At 42.6% G+C, this 22058-nt stretch overlaps 1 protein-coding gene across 1 annotated transcript in view; it reads left to right on the forward strand.

Moving 5' to 3' along the window:
• The window catches only part of SMARCC2 (SWI/SNF related, matrix associated, actin dependent regulator of chromatin subfamily c member 2), a 2789858-nt gene that overhangs the window by 1755183 nt on the left and 1012617 nt on the right, over positions 1-22058 (forward strand). The window contains exon 20 of the mRNA XM_044083737.1: positions 6160-6418. Coding sequence (XP_043939672.1) covers positions 6160-6418 — 259 coding nt within the window. The remainder of the gene's footprint in view (positions 1-6159; positions 6419-22058) is intronic.

Consider the following 22058-nt stretch of genomic DNA (forward strand, 5'->3'; position numbering starts at 1 on the left):
TAATTTCCTTTCAGGATTGTTGCCTCCCTTTCTGGAGCAAGAAAGCCCTAAGATTTTGGAACTCTTAACTGTCTTTTTAAATGAATCTCTTCTCAAGCTGCTGATAGAGTGTGTGGAGGGACCTTTTAGCTTTGAAAGCTGGCCAGTTGCAGTGGGGTAGGATCCAAATAGTTGAGGCTACTGCAACAAACATATATGTATAGCTTCCCTTTACATCCCACCAGGGGACAATATTTCCACACTTGAACTCATCCTCTCCTGGCTATCTAGTAACATTAAAAATGAAACCATAATCCTAGGAGATGTTAATATTAACTGGGCCCTTATACAGTCTCCTACAAACCCCACTAACATCAACCTCTACAATTTCTCACAACTGATCACTTTGGTGACCCACCCTGCTAAAAACCCCTCCAATGGGAGTATATTGGATTGGATTCTAGTCTCCCACCCTCACTAGTTCACCAACACTGGCACTCTTCCCGACCCACTTGGTGACCACTTACCCACCTTTACCCACCGGCTTCCCACTATCCTTCAGCATACTCACAACCACATTACAATCCGTGACCACAAAAACTTCGACCCAGTAATCTTTTCAAGCTCACTGCAAGCAATTAATTGGAACTGTCTAAAAACACTATCCCTTGACGATGCAGTTTCACACTTTAACTCAACTTTTTTAAAAGTACTCGACTCCCAAGCTCCTTTACGGACTAAAAGAATAAAAACTAAATCAGCCCCATGGCTCTCCAAAACTACTCTTGCTATCATGAGACATAGAGACAAAGTCTGGGGACGCTACCAAAAACACAAGACAGCACCACTCCTTAACGAATATAAAATGCTCCAAAACAAAGTAAAGAAACTCATTACTTCTGATCGTCAAAACTACTTCTCTACACTCCAAAACCAAAATAAAAACAACCCTCAGAAATTCTGGAAAGGGATATCTACTCTCCTCCACCCCAGCAAACCGGATACTCCCACCCCAGACCCAAATGCTCCAGATCATGACTTAGCCACCCAATTCAATTCCTTCTTTATTGATTCAATTTCTAAATTAACCTCCTCATTCTCTAACACCTCTTTACTATCTAATACCCCCTTACCTACCCCCACTATTTCTATTTCTATACCCTACTCCTCACCCACTAACTCCTCTACCCCCTCTTCTACACCTACTCTATCCCCATCTCCACCTCCCCAAAACTCCCCCCCTCCTGACTGCCCCCTCTTCTCATTAAATCCAATACCAACATCTACTATTAAGAAACTTCTTCAGAAATTGAAACCATGTACCAATGCTCCTGATAATATCCCTTCTTACTTTCTCAGTATAGCCGCTGAAACCCTTGCCTACCCCATTAGCATTTTAATTAACCGCTCTCTACAAGAATACACAGTTCCCCAAATCTGGAAACAAGCCTTTATTATACCTCTACATAAAGGTGGTAACAATAATAACATTACTAATTTCCGTCCCATAGCCATCCTGTCCCCAATTTCTAAACTCCTAGAAAAATGTGTCCAACTTCAGCTCCTTCCTCACCTCCTAGACAACCATCTTATAACTCCCACACAGCATGGTTTCAGACCTAATCATAGCACCATGACAGCCCTCCTCTCCTTCCTTGAGGTTGTAAATAAAGCCCGTGACTCTGGAAAAATTGTTTCCACCTTACTTCTTGACCTCTCCAAAGCCTTCGATACTATCTCACATAGCCTGCTCTTAAACAAACTCTCCAAACTTCACCTATCTTCCTCCTCTTTGAACTGGTTCTCTAGCTACCTATCTAACAGAAGCCAAGCTGTAAAATGGAAAAAAGCTACCTCCTCTTTCCTTGGTACCCCTACAGGAGTTCCCCAAGGCTCCATACTGGGTCCTCTTCTCTTCAACATCTTTATAAATGACTTCCACAAATCTATCCCTTTCTCTAGCATCATCCAATATGCAGATGACTCAACTATCATCTGTTCTGCCTCTTCTATTACTACCCTACAAAAACTTACTCAAGATGCCTTCTCTTCCACAGAACAATGGATGCTATGTAATCATCTAGCTCTCAATGCTTCCAAAACCAAACTAATGTTATTTACTCCTTCTAAAGTCATCCCTCCCGACGTGGGTACCTTTTCAATTACTACTCTACACAACTCACCTCTTGAAATAGTGTCAGAAACCAAGCTTCTTGGGGTCCAAATCGATAACCAACTGAAATTTAACTCCCACCTGCAAATTAACATCAAAAAAACACACCAGAAACTTGGCATGCTTTATAGACAGAACACCTACCTCACATCTGCCACTAAAGTCACTCTTTCTACCTCCTTCCTAATACCACCCCTTCTATATGGTGCCCCACTACTAACTAATCTTCAGTCCTGTTTAAAAAAACAACTTACCTCCTGTTACAACAAAATTGCTAAATTTGCCACCAGCCAAAAGTCCTCCACCCACCACTGCATCTCCCTCCATAAGCTAAAATGGCTAGAACTTCCCAATCAACTAACTTATACTCAACTAACTCTAGCTCATAAGCTTATTCTCAACCCTTCCCTCTGTCCCTTTCTTTCTTCTGCCTTTAAAATGCACCTACCTAACAGAGTTCTAAGGTCAAATAATCAAAATCTACTCGAAGTACACAAACCAACTCATCCCCCAGGCAAAAACCTTCTTTCCTTCAGCCTCGCTCGCCTCTGGAACTCCCTACCTCCACTCATCCGCACCACCTCTAACCACTCTGCCTTCAAAAAGTCTCTTCACCTTCATCTAGCTTCTCAGTGGGAATGCTCTTGTTCCCACCCCACATAACTAACTCTACTTAATTCACCCTCAATACCATATTCTACTTCTATAGCTATGATATTTATTCTCTAATCAGTATTATGTTACATTTATTTAAGTACTAGTACATTTCTTCCTATTGTTTTAACTGTTATGACTGCTATTCTAAATTGATGAGTTCTACATTTGTTTGTTTACACAATATTAATAACTCTCTGTACTAATATTGTTACTGTTAAATGTTGAAAATACCTTCTGTTATGGAGCTTTTCTCCCCAGGACTCCATTGAAAACGGGTTCTTTATGGCCCAGTGGACTATCCTGGTAAACCAACGGCAATAAATAAATAAACAGTGCTCTATTAGAACATCCACTGTTATGGTAAGTTGACTTATACAACTGTTCTTTTTGTTTTCTGTTTATACTGGTTATTCAGCAGTGGTTAGGTGTGCTGTCTTATGTTACTTTGAAGTATGCAGTCACTGTCTGGTACTTTTATTTATTGACGTTCATGTCTACTACTAATCTGTCTAAATTCCCAACAAAATATTGCTATCCTTCAAACAGCCAAGAACAAAATACTCTGTTTAAGTAAATGTATAAGAGGGAACATGGATGTGATACTGTATAGAAAATCAGATGTTACCATTTGAGAGAAAAATCATATTTTTAAATATTCTAGCCTGCAAGCTAGTAAATGAAATTGACTACCCACCTTTTAAAAATGCACAACTAGTTAAACGTCCCCAGTATAATCTTAGAAGCCAAGGTAATCTACGACTTTACAACCCCCATGTACCTTAGCAACAACAGAAAGAGCTTTGTATAAAGCAGTGTCTGTAGCATGAAATACTTTATCAGAGAAAGTACAATAAGATAACAAGCTAACTTTCTTTCCTAAGTTTTGAAAGCACTCCTTACTAGCAAGTAAGTGTAACATTTTTTTTTGGTCTTGCTTTATCCCTCACTGCTTGCTGATCATCTGCCTCCTGCCATTCATTTCTCATCACTAGAGTGTGATTTGATTGAGAGGAAGCCATCAGGGGTGTTTCACATTTGTTTCTGTTTTTTTTTTTCCAACCCTAATGTCTTCATACACACTTGGCAGAGCACAAGCAGTGGGCTGACCACTTTCACAAGGGGCTTTTCATTCACTCAGCCCCAGCTTTATCCATAAAGCACAGGCTGTGGTTTCCCTGCTGTTCAAAGAAATTACACCTCCTCACTGTGCCCTGAAATCTACATAACCCTTCCAACTTCTTTCCTGGGAGGAGAGGTGTGACACACTCCTTCACTCCTCCCTGCCTCGCTACCCCAGTACAAGAGCCACTAATCAAACCCTGGCTGCTTGGGTTGCCAAGTACACTTGCTGAAAGGAATCAGGTTATATTTAGTGAACTGGTACTTAAACTGCCATACAGAAATTCACATTTCACTCAGCAATGTGCAGCCATAATAATGCATAGACAGACACTGCTATGCAACCAGTTTAAGTATGTAAATAAATATAAAGTAAAATAAATCCATGTGTAATACATCACTTTGTGTAAATGTTCATGTAAAAACGCAAGTATAGTAGCTGAAATGAGTTAGTCCTAGTATTATTTTACAGAGTGCAGTATTTATGTAAATACCATTCATTTGAAAGTATAACTACAGTAGCTGAACTGCTTCACTTAACCGCTTAACAAAAGCAAGTAAATGCATACATAAACAGGTGAGAGTATAAGGGGAAACTGTAAAGTTAACACAGCCTAGGGCCCAGTGGATGTGGTTTAGGGTGGGTAGAAATTAGGCTCCAGAAGTGTGTAACCAGCCTCCACAGCTATCTGCATAAATGCAATAAAGGGCTTACTATATTTCCCCTCTCCTTTACTCTCTCTCAGTTTGTCTCTCTCATTAGCAGACTAAGGTGCTAGAACGTATATTACTTGGAAAGACAGCCTTAGTTACTTCAGGACAGCTTGGATATATTGCTGACTGGTTTCCATACACGTCATTGAGGACTAGTTAGTTGGGTTTTATCTGCTTCAACACAAATGGTCAAATTTACTTTTTATTGCATATCACTAGGGGCTTATCAAGTGCAGTATCACTGCTGGTGTGAGACCACTGTGTGTTTTGATGCAACGTTTCTTCTTTTCTTAAAACTGTATGACTGTGAAGTTAGGAGTGTGCAGGGCTTGCATCCTGCAAATGTGCTTATTTTGATCTTTGTGGGTTGGTTTGTTAGGGTAATGTGCTTTGAATAAGTTGCAATTATGTAATTGAATTTGTAACCAATGCAGTTTCCAGAAATCCCCTTGTAATACTGAGGTGGGATTAGATATTAGATCCTTGCTTTGAGTCTTGATCTGTCCGAGGACTGACTTGTAGCTTATTGAGTACAGAAGTCCATGCACAGTGGATGACTACAGCAAAATGTTGACAGCTTCTGCAGCATGCAGTCATGGATATTTAAACAGAGTCACAAGATGGGCAAAAAAAAAAAAAATATATATATATATATATATATATATATATATATATATATATATATATATATATATATATATATATATATACTGGGGAAAGCAGAAGTTGTGCAGTCAAAACCGTGCAGTTGAATTCTGTGAGTATCAGTTCATGATGTGTAGAGGGATGACAGTTTTAGCAGGTATACCTTACTCATTGCTGTTTCACACTGTTCACATTGTTTTTTGTCTGGAGTTTTTTAGCTTAAAAGGGCATCTTTCAATTACTAAAATCTTGTGACAAGTTGTTGAAGTCAGAAACTTTTGTCCATTGTTTACACCCCCCCCCAAAAAAAAATGGTCTGTGTAGAGGGAATGGGAAAAATTCCTGGTCTAATAGAATACAGTTTTTCATCCAAAAATTGTACCTAGCAGTTACTTGTGAATAGATATAACATGTTTAGAAATTGTTTAAGCCTTCTGGATGCTAGTACCTTAAAGATTTTAAGTGAAATTACTGAAAAAGGTATTGGTGGGTGGGCGTTAGTGATAGAGAGTATGTCTACATCCTTTTTAAGTGCCTTGTAGAGAGGGAGAAAACTGTTTATATAGAAATTTCTGTAGACAGTGAACTATAATACTTTATGAAATTGGGAACATGTCTTGCATAAGAATTTTAGGAAAAAAGTACCTTGTTTTATGCAAAGAGCTACAAAAGAGGCAGCATTTTTTGTATCTGATTTAGAGTGTATACTAAAACCATTATATCCTTATGTGAAATATTGCTTAAACAGACAGCTTGGAATATATGTATTTTAGTTTGTTTTGACTGTATTTGAGCAACATATGTTTTCTTTCTTCATTTTTCCCTCTGCACCAATAATTTTGGGATTTTGTTTCACTGCACTACTAATGCAGGCATTGGAGATGTACAAGGATGATTGGAACAAAGTCTCTGAGCATGTGGGTAGTCGAACACAAGATGAGTGCATTTTACATTTTCTTCGGCTACCCATTGAAGATCCATATTTGGAGGACTCTGAGGCATCACTTGGCCAGCTAGCCTATCAGCCTATCCCCTTTAGTCAATCTGGAAACCCTGTTATGAGTACTGTGGCATTCCTTGCTTCTGTTGTGGATCCACGGGTAGCTTCAGCAGCTGCAAAATCTGCACTAGGTGAGTAAATATCTTATGCATATGTTCATATTTCTTTATATGTGTTTATGAAATCATATCTGTTCAAAAATATTTATTCAACTATTATTTGGTTAATCAGGTGTTCACATGTGGCTTTACAAGAAGCTTCCTATTTGGGATGGGCCCGTTCATATAAAATGTCTAATCTACAGTCTGTACAGTTTATATGACTGTACATTTAGAAGGAAGGTCCTTTGCTGCTATTTTTCTAGTGTTGCCCACAGTTTTGTGGGCAGCATTGGGCATGGTGACATTGTCCTGTGCTGTTAATTCCACATTTAATATGAATTGTAGTTTACTGCTAGATTGCTTATTGCATTTATTAATAGGTGCTTACACTATACCAAGGCATTTTTACAGGGTGACATGTAGTGGAAACATCAGGACATGTATTACAGTTACTGTCAGTAATTCATATTGAGCAAAAAAGAAGTAATCTCCGTGGTATCCCCGAAGTCTCAAACAACCCACTAAACAAGTATAGTGGGTCCAAAAACAGTTTAAGAAACTTCTCTGTGTAGAATATTTTCAGTCCATATATCTATATTTAATCACTGTATATTAATCAGATCAGACAATAGTAGTAGAAGTAGCGAACTTAAACTCGTCTTAAGTCAAAAAAATAATAAAAAATATATAACTTGAAATATTGCACAGAATTACTAAGTATTCGAAAGTAATCCAAGCAATACAGGCAGGGTGTTTCCAGTCAAAAATCCTTTAGTAAGTACACAGACAAGCGATCCAAGTAAAACAAAAATAACAAAGTAATAGTTTCCCCACAAGCTTTCTAAATATATATATATATATATATATATATATATATATATATATATATATATATATATTTTTTTTTTTTATCAGGCAAGGGAGTGGTTTATTGTGCTGTAATACAAAGTGTTATTGGTACATATGTTAAATTCACATCCCTTCCCCATCAGTGTGACATTCTCACAGACTTAATAATCTACTTAATAATCTGGTTAAATAAGAGGTACCACATCATTATAAATTTTATTTAAAGTACGTGAGGGTTATATTATTATGACAGCTACTAAGTAGGACAGGACCAGCTCAAATGTCACACTGATGGGGGAAGGGATGTGAATTTATAGCAGACAGAAGTATAAGGAGATGAGGTGCATGGCAAAGAGAGAGGTGGTGAAGGCTAAGGATAAGGCATATGAAGAGTTGTATGAAACGTTGGACACTAAGGAGGGAGAAAAGGACCTGTACCGATTGGCTAGACAGAGGGACCAAGCTAGGAAAGATGTGCAGCAGGTAAAGGTGATAAAGGATAATGAGGGAAACATACTCACAAGCGAGGAGAGTGTGTTGAGATGGAAAGAGTACTTTGAGGGGTTGATGAATGAAGAGAATGAGAGGGAGAGAAGGTTGGATGATGTGGGGATAGTGAATCATGACATACAATGGATTAGCAAGGAGGAAGTAAGGATAGCTATGAAGAGGATGAAGAATGGAAAGGCTTTTGGTCCAGATGACATACTTGTGGAAGCATGGAGGTGTTTAGGTGAAATGGCAGTGGAGTTTTTAACCAGATTGTTTAATGAACTCTTGGAAAGTGAGAGGTTGCCTGAGGAATGGAGAAAAAGTGTTTTGGTACCGATTTTTAAGAATAAGGGTGATGTGCAGAGCTGTAGTAACTACAGAGGGATTAAATTGATCAGTCACAGCATGAAGTTATTGGAAAGAGTAGTAGAAGCTAGGTTAAGAAGGGACGTGATGATTAGTGATCAGCAGTATGGTTTTATGCCGGGAAAAAGCACTACAGATACAATGTTTGCTCTGTGAGTGTTGATGGAGAAGTACAGAGAAGGTCAGAAGGAGTTGCATTGTGTTTTTGTAGACTTAGAGAAAGCATGTGATAGCGTGCCTAGAGAGGAGTTGTGGTATTGTATGAGGAAGTCAGGAGTGTCAGAGAAGTATGTAAGAGTGGTACAGGATATGTACAAGGATAGTGTGACAGCGGTGAGGTCTGCGGTGGGAGTGACGGATGCGTTTAAGGTGGAGGTGGGATTACATCAAGGATCGACTCTGAGCCCTTTCTTATTTGCAATGGTGATGGACAGGCTGACAGATGAGATCAGACAGGAGTCCCTGTGGACTATGATGTTTGCAGATGACATTGTGATCTGTAGTGAGAGTAGACAACAGGTGGAGAAGACCTTGGAGAGATGGAGAAATGCTCTAGAGAGAAGAGGAATGAAGGTCAGCAGGACTAAGACAGAATATATGTGTGTGAATGAGAGGGAGAATAGAGGAATGGTGAGGATGCAAGGAGTAGAGGTGGCAAAGGTGGATGAGTTTAAATACTTGGGATCAATAGTTCAGAGTAATGGTGAGTGTGGAAGAGAGGTGAAGAAGAGAGTACAGGCAGGATGGAGTGGGTGGAGAAGAGTGTCAGGAGTGATTTGTGACAGACAAGTGCCAGTAAGAGTGAAAGGGAAGGTCTACAAGAGGGTAGTGAGACCAGCTATGTTATATGGGTTGGAGACAGTGGCACTGACAAAAAGGCAGGAGTTTGAGCTGGATGTGGCAGAGTTAAAGATGTTAAGATTTGCATTGGGTGTGACGAGATTGGACAGGATTAGGAATAAGTATATTAGAGGGTCAGCCCAGGTTGGAAGGTTTGGAGACAAAGCCAGAGAGGCAAGATTATGTTGGTTTGGACATGTGTTGAGGAGGGATGCTGAGTATATTGAGAAAAAGATGCTAAGGATGAAGCTACCAGGTAACAGGAAAAGAGGAAGGCTTAAGATAAGGTTTATGGATGTGGTGAGAGAGGACATGCAGGTGGTTGGTGTGACAGAGCAAGATGCAGAGGACAGGAAGAAATGGAAACAGATGATCCGCTGTGGCGACCCCTAATGGGAACAGCCGAAAGAAGATGATGATGATGGTGACCAATAACACTTTGTTTTACAGCACAATAAACCACTCCCTTGCCTGATAAAAAGTATATATATATATATATACACACACATTTAGAAAGCTTGTGAGGAAACTATTACTCTGTTATTTTTGTTTTACTTGGATCGCTTGTCTGTGTACTTAATAAAGGATTTTTGACTGGAAGCAGACTGCCTGCCTTGCTTGGATTACTTTCGAATACTTAGTAAGTCCGTGCAATATTTCAAATGATATATTCTTTATTTTTTTTTTAACTTAAGATGAGTTTAAGTTCGCTACTTCTACTACTATTGTCTGATCTGATTAATATACAGTGATTAAGTAGAGATATATGGACTGAAAATCTTCCACACAGAGAAGTTTCTTACACTGTTTAATTCATATTGAACCCCACTAAGGTCAATAACTTTCTTTCTTTGACAAATAACTTCTGTTTCAGAACTGTATATGTTGAAACTGTGACTCTTCTACTGCTGGCATTTATAAGAGAAAAGCAGTCACACCATCTTTAGAACAGCATTTGTCTTTTCTTAGAATGGCAGCCCTAGTAATTCTGTGCCATTCATGTACATAACTCTTTTAATTACCGCAAGCTGCCTGCCTTCCATATTGAAGCATGCTGCTGTTATTCCCATTTTAAGGTGCAAACACTTAGAGTAATTATTGACCTTAGACCAGTTTCAAGCTAAGGACCCATTGCTAAGATGTTGAAGAAAGTTTATTCACAACTTCTGGCACACTGATGTAAGTTCATAGTTCATAGGTCCATAGTTACATATCCTAGGCTAATGACCACCAGGGTCTTTATAAGCCTAGCTGTGCAGTCCAACCAATGTGTCCCTATGTATCATGGGCATTTATTAGGAGGGAGTATGTTAGTTAGGAAGTTTCTAGAGATTATGTTGTGGGGGGTTGTTAGTTTGAGCATTACTGTCTGCCTGTATCAGATATATGGGGGCCAGACCCAGGGGTAAATTTGAGTTCCCATCCATTGGTCAAGTTATGTCTAAATAGGGGTAGGGATGGACTTTTGTTTCACATGGTTGAGGAGCCTGTTCTAGAGCATAAGGATTCTCTGTGACACATATCTGTCACGCCAACATATCTTATTTATGTCACAAGCAAAATTTAGATCCTTGGATCTATTAGTTCTGATGCTGTTCATTTTGCAGGTGTGCAAATGGTTTATCAGTGCTAAATCTGAGGATGCCTTGTATGTCTTGCATAGATCGCCTCTCAGTAACCTGTAGGAGACTGACTATAGAGATAGGACTTTAAGGCGATCTATATAGGATAATGTGTTTATACCCTGGATTCTCCTGGTAAGGAACCTTTGTGGGCATTCCAACTGTTTTGTATGTTTGGACAGGTACTTGCCAAAGGGGGTGTTATACTCAATGATGGGTATGATAAGGGACAAATAAAGTGGCACTATGTCTTCCTTGGACTTGGGTGCTGTGCCCTTACATACAAGTTGGGTGACATAAAATGATTTTCTTAATATCTTGGCCACACGATAGTCAAAGGCCAGATTACTTTCTGCATATGATGTCCTTCCATATTACTATTGCAGTATTCCTTACACTAGGGATCCCTTTCCAAGGATGACCCAATGTCCGTCCATTGTACATCACACATATGCTCCCCAGTTATGGCGTAGGGCATAAAGATGATGTATGGATGTACTTTCCTCAGAATTTCTTTGCTGCCAGTCTGAACACTGTCTTTGATTGTTGTTCTGAACACGCCTTCATCTGCTGGTTACCAAGCTATTTCAGGTAAGTGCCCCAGTGGGGTTTTTCTTATTATCTTGCTTTTCTTTACTTTTGTTGTGAGGTTGCGTGTTATCCAGAAAGAGAAGATGTCAGTGTTGGAGACAGATTGCCCATAAGGACCCTCATGAGCAGTGTCTGGTTTTTTTTGGTTCTTCTAATGACCATACATTGTGTCCAGTTTTTCAGGCGTTTATCCCTAAAACTCTTCATATTTGTCTCTCCTCTTTATCCCTCTACCTTCAGAACCAATATCTTAAGTTGTTGGCACAAAGTGCAGTGTCAGAATCATCCCAGCCCAAGGGTCAGTCATCTGCCAAGAAGAAGATAAAAAAAAGTTATGTCAGATTCTGCTGCTGTACTGCCTCCCCTGGACGTCTCTCTCTCTCTCTCGAAGCTGATGAAAGTCAGGAGGATTGTCTGGTTGTTCCATCGGATTCCTCTGCCATGACCACTTTGACATGGATCCAGTATTTTACTCATTCTCGGAGGCTCTGCAGATATCCATTACAGATATTGAGGGGGAACCACAGTTGATAATATCAGAAGGACCAAGGGGTGTTTCACAGATTCTTGTCAGAGAGGAGATTCCTACTCCGTTGACTGAGTGCTGGCAAGGGTCTGAGCCTCCTAAAATCTTTAGTGCTGACATCCCCTTGAAAAAGAATCAGAAAACAAAATAATATTTCATCTGCTCCTAAGGATTCTCAGCAAGAATGGCAGGATTTTATACACAGTTGTTTAAGAACTCATGGCCTTGAAGCCCCCACAGGGAATTTCTCTTCCTACCCCCCCCCCAATCTTCTGCTTCTCTTAAGAGGCCTAGTGGGAGGACTCTTCTGATGAGGAAATGGATTCTGATGAAGAATCTTTAGCATGTTTCTCTCAGATTCCTTCTCCATTAACGTGGTTCTGAGGAGGAGGACTCCATTAGTCCAGATTCTCCCTTGGAAGAGCTTTCCGTTGGGGATGCTGTTTCTCAGATGATGGAATCTTTCAAATGGGACTGTACCCAGGATTCTGATGTCCAGAAAAGATATTAAGAAATCATCCAGATGGAGTCTCCTAAGCCTTCTGTCTCTTTTGTCCTTGCTGCTTTGTTGGACACTTTTTCATCAGCTTCTGAGGCTCTTGACTCTCAGCCCCCAGGTCCTAAAAACCTGATAAGTTTCATAAGGTGCCCGATGATTGTAAATTTATTTACAAATGTCTTTTTGCTGATCCCTGTTTTGTTTCTGTTTCTTCAGGCAAATGTTCCAAACTGTTACCTTCCACTAAGTTACTTCCTTCTAACAAGGACAGTAGGGCCGTGGAAAGGTTAGGCAAAAAGGTGTACACAGCTGCTATCCTGACCTTTCTGGCTATTAACTACCAGACTACATGACCAGGTATGTTCTGGCTGTTCTCTCCCAAGCCTTTCAGATTGTTTCTCGCCTCCCTGACTTTGAGGGGGAAGGCTTTGGACATCTCTTTGTTGGGTTCCTTTTCTCAAGCAGCCCATCATTCTGTTAAATGTAGTTATGATGCAGTTAATGCTTCTTCTAGAACTGCTGCATTTGGTTCTGGGTTAAGTATTATTCTTCACTTTGCCTCCAACCTTTGCCTGATGATATTATGGCTAAATTGATGGATGCTCCTCTTGACAAAAAAAATCACTTTCTGCTGCTGCTGTATTTTTAAGTCTTTTCAAGAGAAAGGTAAGGTCTCACCGGAATTGAAACATATTTTTGTTTCCTCTGTTCCCAAATTTCAGAGGAATTATCTTACCAAACCTGCCTTTGTATGTAGACAGTCTTGCCCTCCTCCCAAAGTTAAAAAGGGTTCTAGAAGGGCTCCTCCTGCTAAGTCTACTCAGACTCCTACAGCTTAGAAGTCTTCTTTTCCAGATAAACCTGGTTCTGTCTGAATACCTTCTTCCCTCCCTCTTAAGTCAAGTTCTTTCCCTGCTTCTTCACAGTTGGTTAAGGATCATTCAAGATTCTTGGGTTCTGTCCATCATTTGTCAGTGGTATTGCATGGTATGGAAATCCCTTCCTCCTTTTTTGGGCATTCATCAGCCTCCTAAGAAACAGCTACCTTTTTCCTGGATGTCCTTCAGAGCATTTTGTCTTACAGCACCATTCAAGCAGTTTCTGCTCATCAAAAGGAGAAGGGGTTTTATTCCAGAATGTTTCTGATTCCCAAGAAAAAAGGCACCTGGAGACCCATTCTGGATCTTTCTCAGCTTAACACCTTTTTAAAGGTTCCTTCCTTTCAAGTGCTATTCCTTCAAACTTTTTTTCCTCTTCTTCTACCTCAAGCTTTCCTAGTCTGTCTGGATCTCGAGAATACTAGTAAAACCAATAGCGCTGACCCAGGAAGCCAACACAACTCATAAACAAAAAACTTCCAGTTGTGGTTAAATCCAAGGAGCACACTACGATCATAAAAACAAGAATACTTTATTGAAAGTTAAGTGGTTTCATCCCTATTACATAAGGGACTTCTGAAAAAGAATAAAAGTATTCTTGTTTTTATGGGCGTAGTGTGTGCCTTGGATTTAACCACAACTGGAAGTTTTTTGTTTATGGCCCTCAAGAATGCCTATCTCCTTATTCCTATTCAGTCCCATTTCAGAAAATGTTTGGGTTTCTCTGTTTCTTCCTTGCATTGTTAGTTCTCTGCTTTGCCCTTTGGCCTCCCTACTCCCCCAAGGGTCTTCATCAAATGCCTCACTCCTGTAACTGCTTTTTTGCAGGATGAGAGAAATACAGATTTGTCCTTATCTAGATGACCTGCTTATTCAGACTTCTTCTCCAGAGACTTTGCTTCAGCACCTTCACTATGGCATTTGCCTCTTGCAAAGCCTAAGGTTTACAGTAAATTTTCAAACAATATGATGCAGGCTCCTGAGCATTCCTATGCTGGCATCCCTTCCCCCTCCCAAGGCTGTAACTCTGATTGCATTTTCTCAATTCGTTCTTCCTTTGGTAATCAGTTACAGCCAGGCAGTTTCTAAGGGCTCTGTGGTACGTGACTTCCACCATTCCAATTCTTCCTTTAGCCAGGCTTCATATGAGAAAGCTACAGTGGTTCCTAAAGTCAATCTGGCTTCAACAGTCTCATCCTTTAGATTTTCTAGTTCCTCTTCTTCCATGTCTCAAGCTAGAGCTTCAGTTGTGGATTCATCAACTGTCTCTCAACCCAGGGCTTCCTTTAAAGCCCCTAGTCCCCTCTCAGGAACTCTTTTTGGATGCCTCAGACATGGGGTGGGAAGCATCTTTAGGCCCTCTAAAAGTTCAGGGCCTTTGGTCCCTTCATCCAAAGAAGGACCATATTAGCATCAAAGAGGTGAGAGCTCTTCTTCTGGCTCTTCAGGCCTTCCATTCTGTGTTCTTTCCAGGGCCTTCAAAATCTTTACAAACAATACCACAGTGATGTGGTACATCAACAAGCAAGGGGGGGGGTCAGGGTCTTACCTATTGTGCAGACTAGCTTTTCACATATGGGATCTGGCTGTCCAGTATCAGGTGACTGTTTATGGTATTTATATTCCTACAGAACAGAACATTGTGACACTCTCTGAGCAGGTTCATAACACAGACTCACAAATGGATTCTTCACAGATATGTCTTTCGGGATATTGTCCACCAGTGAGGTTCTCCTCAAGGGGATCTTTTTGCCTCCCCTCAGAACAGCTAACTTCCTCTCTTTTGCACCAGAGTCCCATGTCATCTCGCTTGGAAGGTGGATGACATCTCTTTTTCTTGAAAGGGGATGTTCCTTTATGCCTTTCCTCCCCTTCCTGTCATACCGAGGGTCCTGTTCAAGATAGAACAAGACTTTCCCAAAATCTTATTGGTGACTCCCTTTTGGCCCAGACAGCACTGGTTCCCTCTTCTTCTGCACTTAGTCAAGGGCAATCATCACAAGTTATTTCTCAAGGTGGACCTACTCACACAAGACAAGGGGTCTGTTATCCATCTCCACTTGTCCACTCTTCAGCTGACACTGTGGGTGATAGGATTTTGATCCCTTTCAGGCACCTTTTGTCTGAGGACGTGCTTCGGGTTCTGTAGGAGGCCAGGAAACCCACTACCAGGAAATCTTATTTTTCCAAATGGAAGAGATTTTCTGTATGGTATCTTGCTCATAATCTAGATCCACTTTCTGGTGAATTTCCTGTAGTTCTGTCTTATTTGTATGAATTGCTCCATGCTGGGTTGGCATACTATTCAGTTAAAGCCTACCTTTTGGCTACTTCTGCTTGTCTGTCTTCAATTCCTCCTTTGTCTTCTAGATTTCAGGTTAAACAATTCCTTAAAAGTGTCCTTCATATTAGGCCTCCCAGGAAGCTTATTCCTCCTTCCTGGGACCTTAATTTTGTTCTTGAAAAATTGACTCAGGCTCCTTTTGAGCCTACACCTTCAGCTTCCTTACAGTACTGTACTTCGAAAACTGTTATTCTTTTGCCCCTCACTTTAGCCAGAAGGGTGTCTGAGTTTCATGGTCTTATGGCTGTACCTCCTTTTTTTAGTTTTTCATAGGACAGGACATCTCTTCGTACTAATCCTTTTATGCCCAAGATGGCTAATGAGTGGTCTCTTAATCAGTCTGTTCACTTGCCCAATTTTTCCCTTCATAGGTTCATAGGTGAGTGCTAGGCTAATGGCCCTGGAGCCAGCACAAGCCTAGCCCAAGAATAGTCCCAGTCATCCTGTTGCAGGACATTAGTTGCTTTTGCACCTATTGAGCAAGGCTGTTGAAGTGATCCCCAGGGTGAATTTACTGTTACCCATCCATTCTTCAAGATTTTTCTTGAAGAGGGCTAGTGAAATGCTCTGCTTGACATGAATGGGGAATTTATTCCAGAGTATGGGAAGTCTCTGGGTTAGCAACCCCTCCAGCAGGTTTTGTTTATTGTGGTGATGAGGTTGAGGTCTTTGGAGCATGTGGTGTGGAGGGATGGAGACTTTTTCAGATGAAGCATGTATGTGAAATTGTTTGATCTCGCCGTTTGTTCTTACACACGGGGTTCGGAGCCGATCCTCGGCTCCAAGTCGGCCACATCACCAGCTCAGCATCTTCGAGAAAGCTCGAGGCACAGTTCTATCCCATGATCCTCCTGTGCTAACCCTCAGATCTTGTCTGCCGCTAGCAGCAGATCGCATCGTGAGAGGCTCTGGCCAGTATTTTTTCATTCTTTATACTATCCTTTTTGAAGTTGTAGTTGTTAAAAGTAGTTAAAAAAAGTAGTTTATTAGTGTGATAGTTTATTAGAGTGTGTTTTTCAATAGTTAAAGTAGTTTTAAATAGTTTAGTATTAGTTTTAAATAGTTTAGTATTTTTTTACCTTAGTCAAGACCTTGTTGTAATACTGTCAGGACTGACAGTAGGGTTTAAATTGTTATTTTCTGCCTTAACTTATTCTTCTCTTTTTATATATATTTAGAGATAAAAATTATTCATACTTTTAGAAGTGTTATAGTGTGTTATTATATTTATATACATATATACATATAAGTGTGTTGTTAGTAATTTGTTTACTAGGTGTTAGTAGTATGTCTGAAAAAGCCAAGTCAGGCTTTAAAAGGTGTCAGTGTGGACAAAAGATGTCCATTACTGATAACCATTCTTCCTGCGTCTACTGCCTTGGCCCTCTCCACTTGCAGGAAGACTGTTCCATCTGTAATTCCTTCAGTGGGAGGGTCATGCTAGAAAGGCACAGGAAGCTGGTGGACAGAGGGTTATTAAAACCCGATTTTCAGGAGGCCCTGGATAAGACTGAACAAGTGTCCAAGTCTTCCAGAGTGTCGGAGCCTAAGTCCTCGGCTCCGAGCACCTCTTTTCAGATTCAGACACCGGCTCCAAAGACCTCTGGGTCGGGTGTCTAATGCTTATCTCTGATCGAGACTCAGGTATTGGAGCTGGTATCGGAGGTACCACCGCCTTCAATCCTTCGCTCGGTAATGGCTTCGGCCCCTTCGACCCGTTCATCGAGCTTTCCGACTCCGACGTGGACCGAGTGGTACAGAAGCTAATGGAGAACTCGGCTCTGTCCAAATTAATCGAAGTTTCGTCCCAATTGGTTTTGAAACTCGAGGCTCATCCTGCTCCCGAGACAAATCCTCCTCCGAGACCTGTCGAGTCGTCGGAGCCAGGAATCGAAGAGCTGATGGTTGTAGAGCCCTCGGTGCTGAAGCCTCCAGTAGCGCAATCGGCACCATTGACCTCGACACCTTCGGAACCAGCCGGGGGGTCTCGGAGCCGACGATCTTTCCTAGGTTCCGGGGCCGACAGTCGAACCGAACTTTCGGTTCTGACTCTCCCCCTCGGGGCCTCTGCTCAGATCAGCTCGGATCCGTCCTTAGGGTTGGAGCCCGTGGTCCCGGTTCCGGGGAAAATGCCAGCTTCTTCGGAACCGATGAGATCCTCAGGCCGGGGCACCGGTGCCTTCGACATCATGAGGAAGGTCTTGTCTGAACAGACACATACGTCATTGGCATCTTCTTCTCCTCCCCCAAAAGGTCCACATTCTGCTTCTGTACCTTCGGTTCCTACCAAGCGTCGAGACCCAATGCCTCAGCCAGCCCCAGAGGGCACCGTTTGTTCCTCGGATGCCTCCCCAGAAGCCCCCTCTGAGGATATACCAAGGAAAAGATTGTGCAAGAGGAGGCACATTGATTCCCCACAGGAATCTCTGACATCTGATACCGATTTGGATGAAGCAGAAAGGTCCCCATGGTCCCCCTCTGAAGATGTCTCTTTTGCTGACATTTTGGAAATCTTGAAACAGAGGGGAGACTGGCAGACCCTTGCCCCTTCTGTAGACGAATCGGTATTGCTGAAGGCATTTGGGGCTCAACCTTCTACCTCCTGGGTGACCCCTCCCTTTGACGAACTCATGGACCTGATAGCACGAAGGGCATGGGAGACACCTGATACAGTGGAACCGGTCCCCCGCAGACCCAACAAGTATATCACGGCCCCTCAAGACAAAAGCTTTCTGACTAAAGGAGTGCCAGTGGATACTATGGTGGTGGCGGCAGCCACTAAGAAGGAAATGTCTGAATCATCTTCCTCTGTTCATCCTCCTAATAAGGATTCTAGGACGATGGACAGATATGGGAAGCGCATGTTTAGTTCTGTGACTTTTTCCATGCGATCGCTGAATTACCTTATGCATTTCACATGTCTACAGAGAGATCTCCTCAAGGAACTGGGAGATACTCTCCAGGGCAATACAGATGCTGCTGTCTCCGAGAAAGTGACAGCACACCTTAACACCCTCAACTCCATAGTTAACTCATCCATGAGGCTCATTTCATATGCAGCCGAAGGTTTGAGTAGGGCGGCAGCCTCAGCAATTGCTCTGAGGAGACAATCCTGGCTGCGCCTATGCTCCTTTGCGGAAGCCTTCAAGTCTTCCTTTGCTAATGCCCCTTTTGATGGTGCCTCACTGTTTGCTGCAAAGTAAAGGAGACTCACACTAGGTGCGAGCAAGAAGGGAAGACTCTGTCTGCCGTAGGGGTCCATTTTTCCGCCTCATCTAGACCATACCCCAAAGGGCAAAGAGGTGGAAAAATGTGGTTCCGAAAGACTCAGGGATCCTTTCAGCCCACACAGAGTGATGCCCCCTCCAGAGGCAGAGGAGGGTGAAGAAATGGAAGACGCCATCCAGGCGGCAGAGGCAGTCCGCAGAATCAGGGTGACAGAGATACGTTCCCTGGGAAGCCCTTTCAGCACTCCTGAGTGCATGCCCAGCTGTCCTACTCTGGAGGCAGTCGGGGGTCATTTGGCTTTATACCCAGTGGCCTGGCTAAATCTTACATTGGATTCCTGGGTAAAAAGCATAGTTACCAGAGGCTACACTATTCCATTTATAAAAATTCCACCTGCCCCCAAAAAACTCCCAGATGTTCCACCCAGTCTGTGAGACCAGGCAGCATTAGAAATAAAAAGGCTGCTCGAAAACAGAGTCATCCAACCAGTCCCGGTGGACCAGAAAGGATCCGGAACTTACTCAAGGTTCTTTTTAGTTCCAAAGAAAACAGGGGACTGGAGGCCAATTTTGGACCTCAGCAGACTCAACACTTTCGTGAAAAAGGAAAACTTCCGGATGGTCACGCTACAGTCAATCCTTCCTTTCCTACAGGACGGCGACTGGATGTGCTCTATAGATCTCAAAGGCGTGTACTACCATATCAAGATGGCCAGAGAATCCAGAGATCACCTGCGCTTCCGGCTGGGAGCCAGTCACTTCCAGTTTTGTGCTCTGCCCTTTGGCCTCACCTCAGCCCCCAAGGTGTTCACCAAATGCATGGCAGTGGTAGCGTCTCACCTGAGGCAAATGGGATTCCGAGTGTTTCCTTACCTAGACGACTGGCTCCTGTCCGCCACCACCGAGTATCGTCTTGTACAAGCCAGGGATTACACCATCAACCTTTGCTCCTCTCTGGGCATAACAGTCAATTTTGGAAAATCTGTCTTATCGCCCTCACAGCATATCTCATTTATAGGGGCAGAGTTAGACACTTCCCTGGCAAGAATCAATCTCCCCCCACTAAGAGTATCAGCCCTCAGAAATTAAATTTCTATCCTTCTTCAGAGCAAGAGAGTCCCTGCTCAACAAATCTTGAGAGTACTAGGAATGATGGCAGCCGCTCTTATCGTAGTTCCCCTAGGCAGGATGCATATGAGGATCCTTCAATGGATGCTATTCGCTCAGTGGTCGTACCTACAGCTTCCACTATCTCACAAAATCTTAATCACGAACTCCTGCAAACGGGATCTCCTATGGTGGATGCACAGTCAGGACCTAACAGTAGGCCGACCGTTTGTGTTGCCCAGTCCTATAGCTACTTTAACCACGGATGCTTCCCTGATAGGGTGGGGGGGACTTTTTCAGGGAAGAACAGTCCAAGGTCAATGGTCCAACTTGGAGTACAACCTGCACATCAATGTCCTAGAGCTGAGGGCAGTGTTTCTTGCGTTGCAACACTTTCACAAGTCCTTATCTCTGGGAACAGTGACAGTTCAGACGGACAACATGTCAATAGTCTGGTACTTAAACAAACAAGGAGGAACCAGGTGTTATCCATTGTGCAGAGAGGCCCTCAGGACTTGGCAATGGGCTGTGTCTACCGGACGCTTTCTCATAGCAACGCACATCCCAGGGACATCCAACGTCATTGCAGACAGGTTGAGCAGAGCCATCCTGTTGCCCCACGAGTGGTCCCTCAAATCTCAAGTCGCGGAAAAGATTTTCTGCAGATGGGGCCAGCCTTGCTGCGACCTATTTGCATCCCCATTGAATGCCAAATGCAGAAGCTACTTTGCCCTACTACCCCCTCCTGGGAGTGCCCCCAGGGACGCACTTGTGCACGATTGGCCCTCGGGTCTCCTTTACGCTTTTCCCCTGTTCCGCTAATTCCCAAATTCCTGCAGAAAGCCAAATGTCTGGAAAGGACCATAATTCTGATAGCCCCATTCTGGCCTCGACAAATTTGGTTCCCCTTCCTTCAAACTCATCAGGTGGAGGAAACATGGATTTTGGACCCAGTGCCAGATCTGTTGACACACTCGTCGGGAGTTCCTCACACATCTCTCAAGTCCCTCAAACTGACAGCTTGGCTGCTCCGCTTCCCATCTTAGCCAGGTCAGATTTATTGTCCCCTGCCGTTCAACACATAACTGTATCTTCCCACAAGCCATCCACAAGGAAGCTATACAACAGCAAATGGAAACGTTTTGTGTACTGGGCCTCACAGCAGGGTATAGATCCGTCAGGGGCTCCAGTACACAAGATATTAGAGTTTCATTCTACACTTTTTCATGAAGGAGCATCGACTTCCACGATAAGGGTACAACTTGCTGCTATATCTAATTTTCATGTTGGCCAGGGAGATAATTCCCTCATGTCCCACAGACTTTGCAAAGCCTTTATGAAAGGTACCTTTCACCTCCATCCCTTTTTTCGTAATCCAGTGGCTCCATGGAATCTTAACCTGATATCACAGCTCATGTTGCCCCCATTCGAACCAGCCGCCACAACCCTTCTTAAATTTTTATTGTGGAAGACACTTTTTCTGTTTGCCATCACTTCTGCCCGGAGGGTTTCAGAGTTGCAAGCGTTATCTGTCCGGCCCCCATAAATGATATTTCATCCAGATAGGGTAACATTGTGCACCAATCCATCCTTCCTTCCAAAGATTTGTTCGGTCCAAAATATTAATCAATCGATTGAACTATCCACCTTCTTCAAAAATCACTCCAGTAAGTTGGAATACATGCTGCACAAATTGGACGTCCACAGGCAGCTGAGATTTTACTTAGACAGGACGAAGGAAAACAGAAAGTCAGACCAACTGTTTGTATCATATGCTGACCAAAGGAAGGGAAAGGCGGTAACAAAAGTTACTTTATCCAAATGGCTCTCAGACTGTATAAATTTCGTATATTTAGAATCAAAGCAACAACTCCCCTTTAAACCCAAGGATCATTCTACGAGGGTGATTGCTACTTCTTTAGCCCATACCGCCCGCTTGCCATTAGATACCATTTGTGCGGTGGCAACTTGGGCGAAACCACATACTTTCATTGCTCATTACAAATTAGATAAAAACTCCAGAGACAGGGCGACGTTTGGTTCCACTGATGTCCTTCATGGATGCATCTGCAGTCATAACAACTGGGTTGTCCTGTCGTCAGGCAGCCCTTCAGTCGGCCGGATTCCAAAGTCTGGGTCCGGCCTCGGCTGATGTCGCACTTCACCCGACGTCATCTCTGTTGGTCTTCGGGTATAAAGGCATCAGCCGATGCCATTTTCCTCAGTCTTTCTTGCCGCGTGGTGCCCGAAGCAGAAGCTGTTCGCAAGTGCCGGTCGGTCGGATCCAGAGATTACTTCTACCGAATACTACTTCGAAGACTTCTAAAGC

The sequence above is a fragment of the Protopterus annectens genome, chromosome 9.part0 (assembly GCF_019279795.1).
Source record: "Protopterus annectens isolate FY-2018-M chromosome 9.part0, PAN1.0, whole genome shotgun sequence".
Classification (NCBI taxonomy): Eukaryota; Metazoa; Chordata; order Ceratodontiformes; family Protopteridae; genus Protopterus; species Protopterus annectens.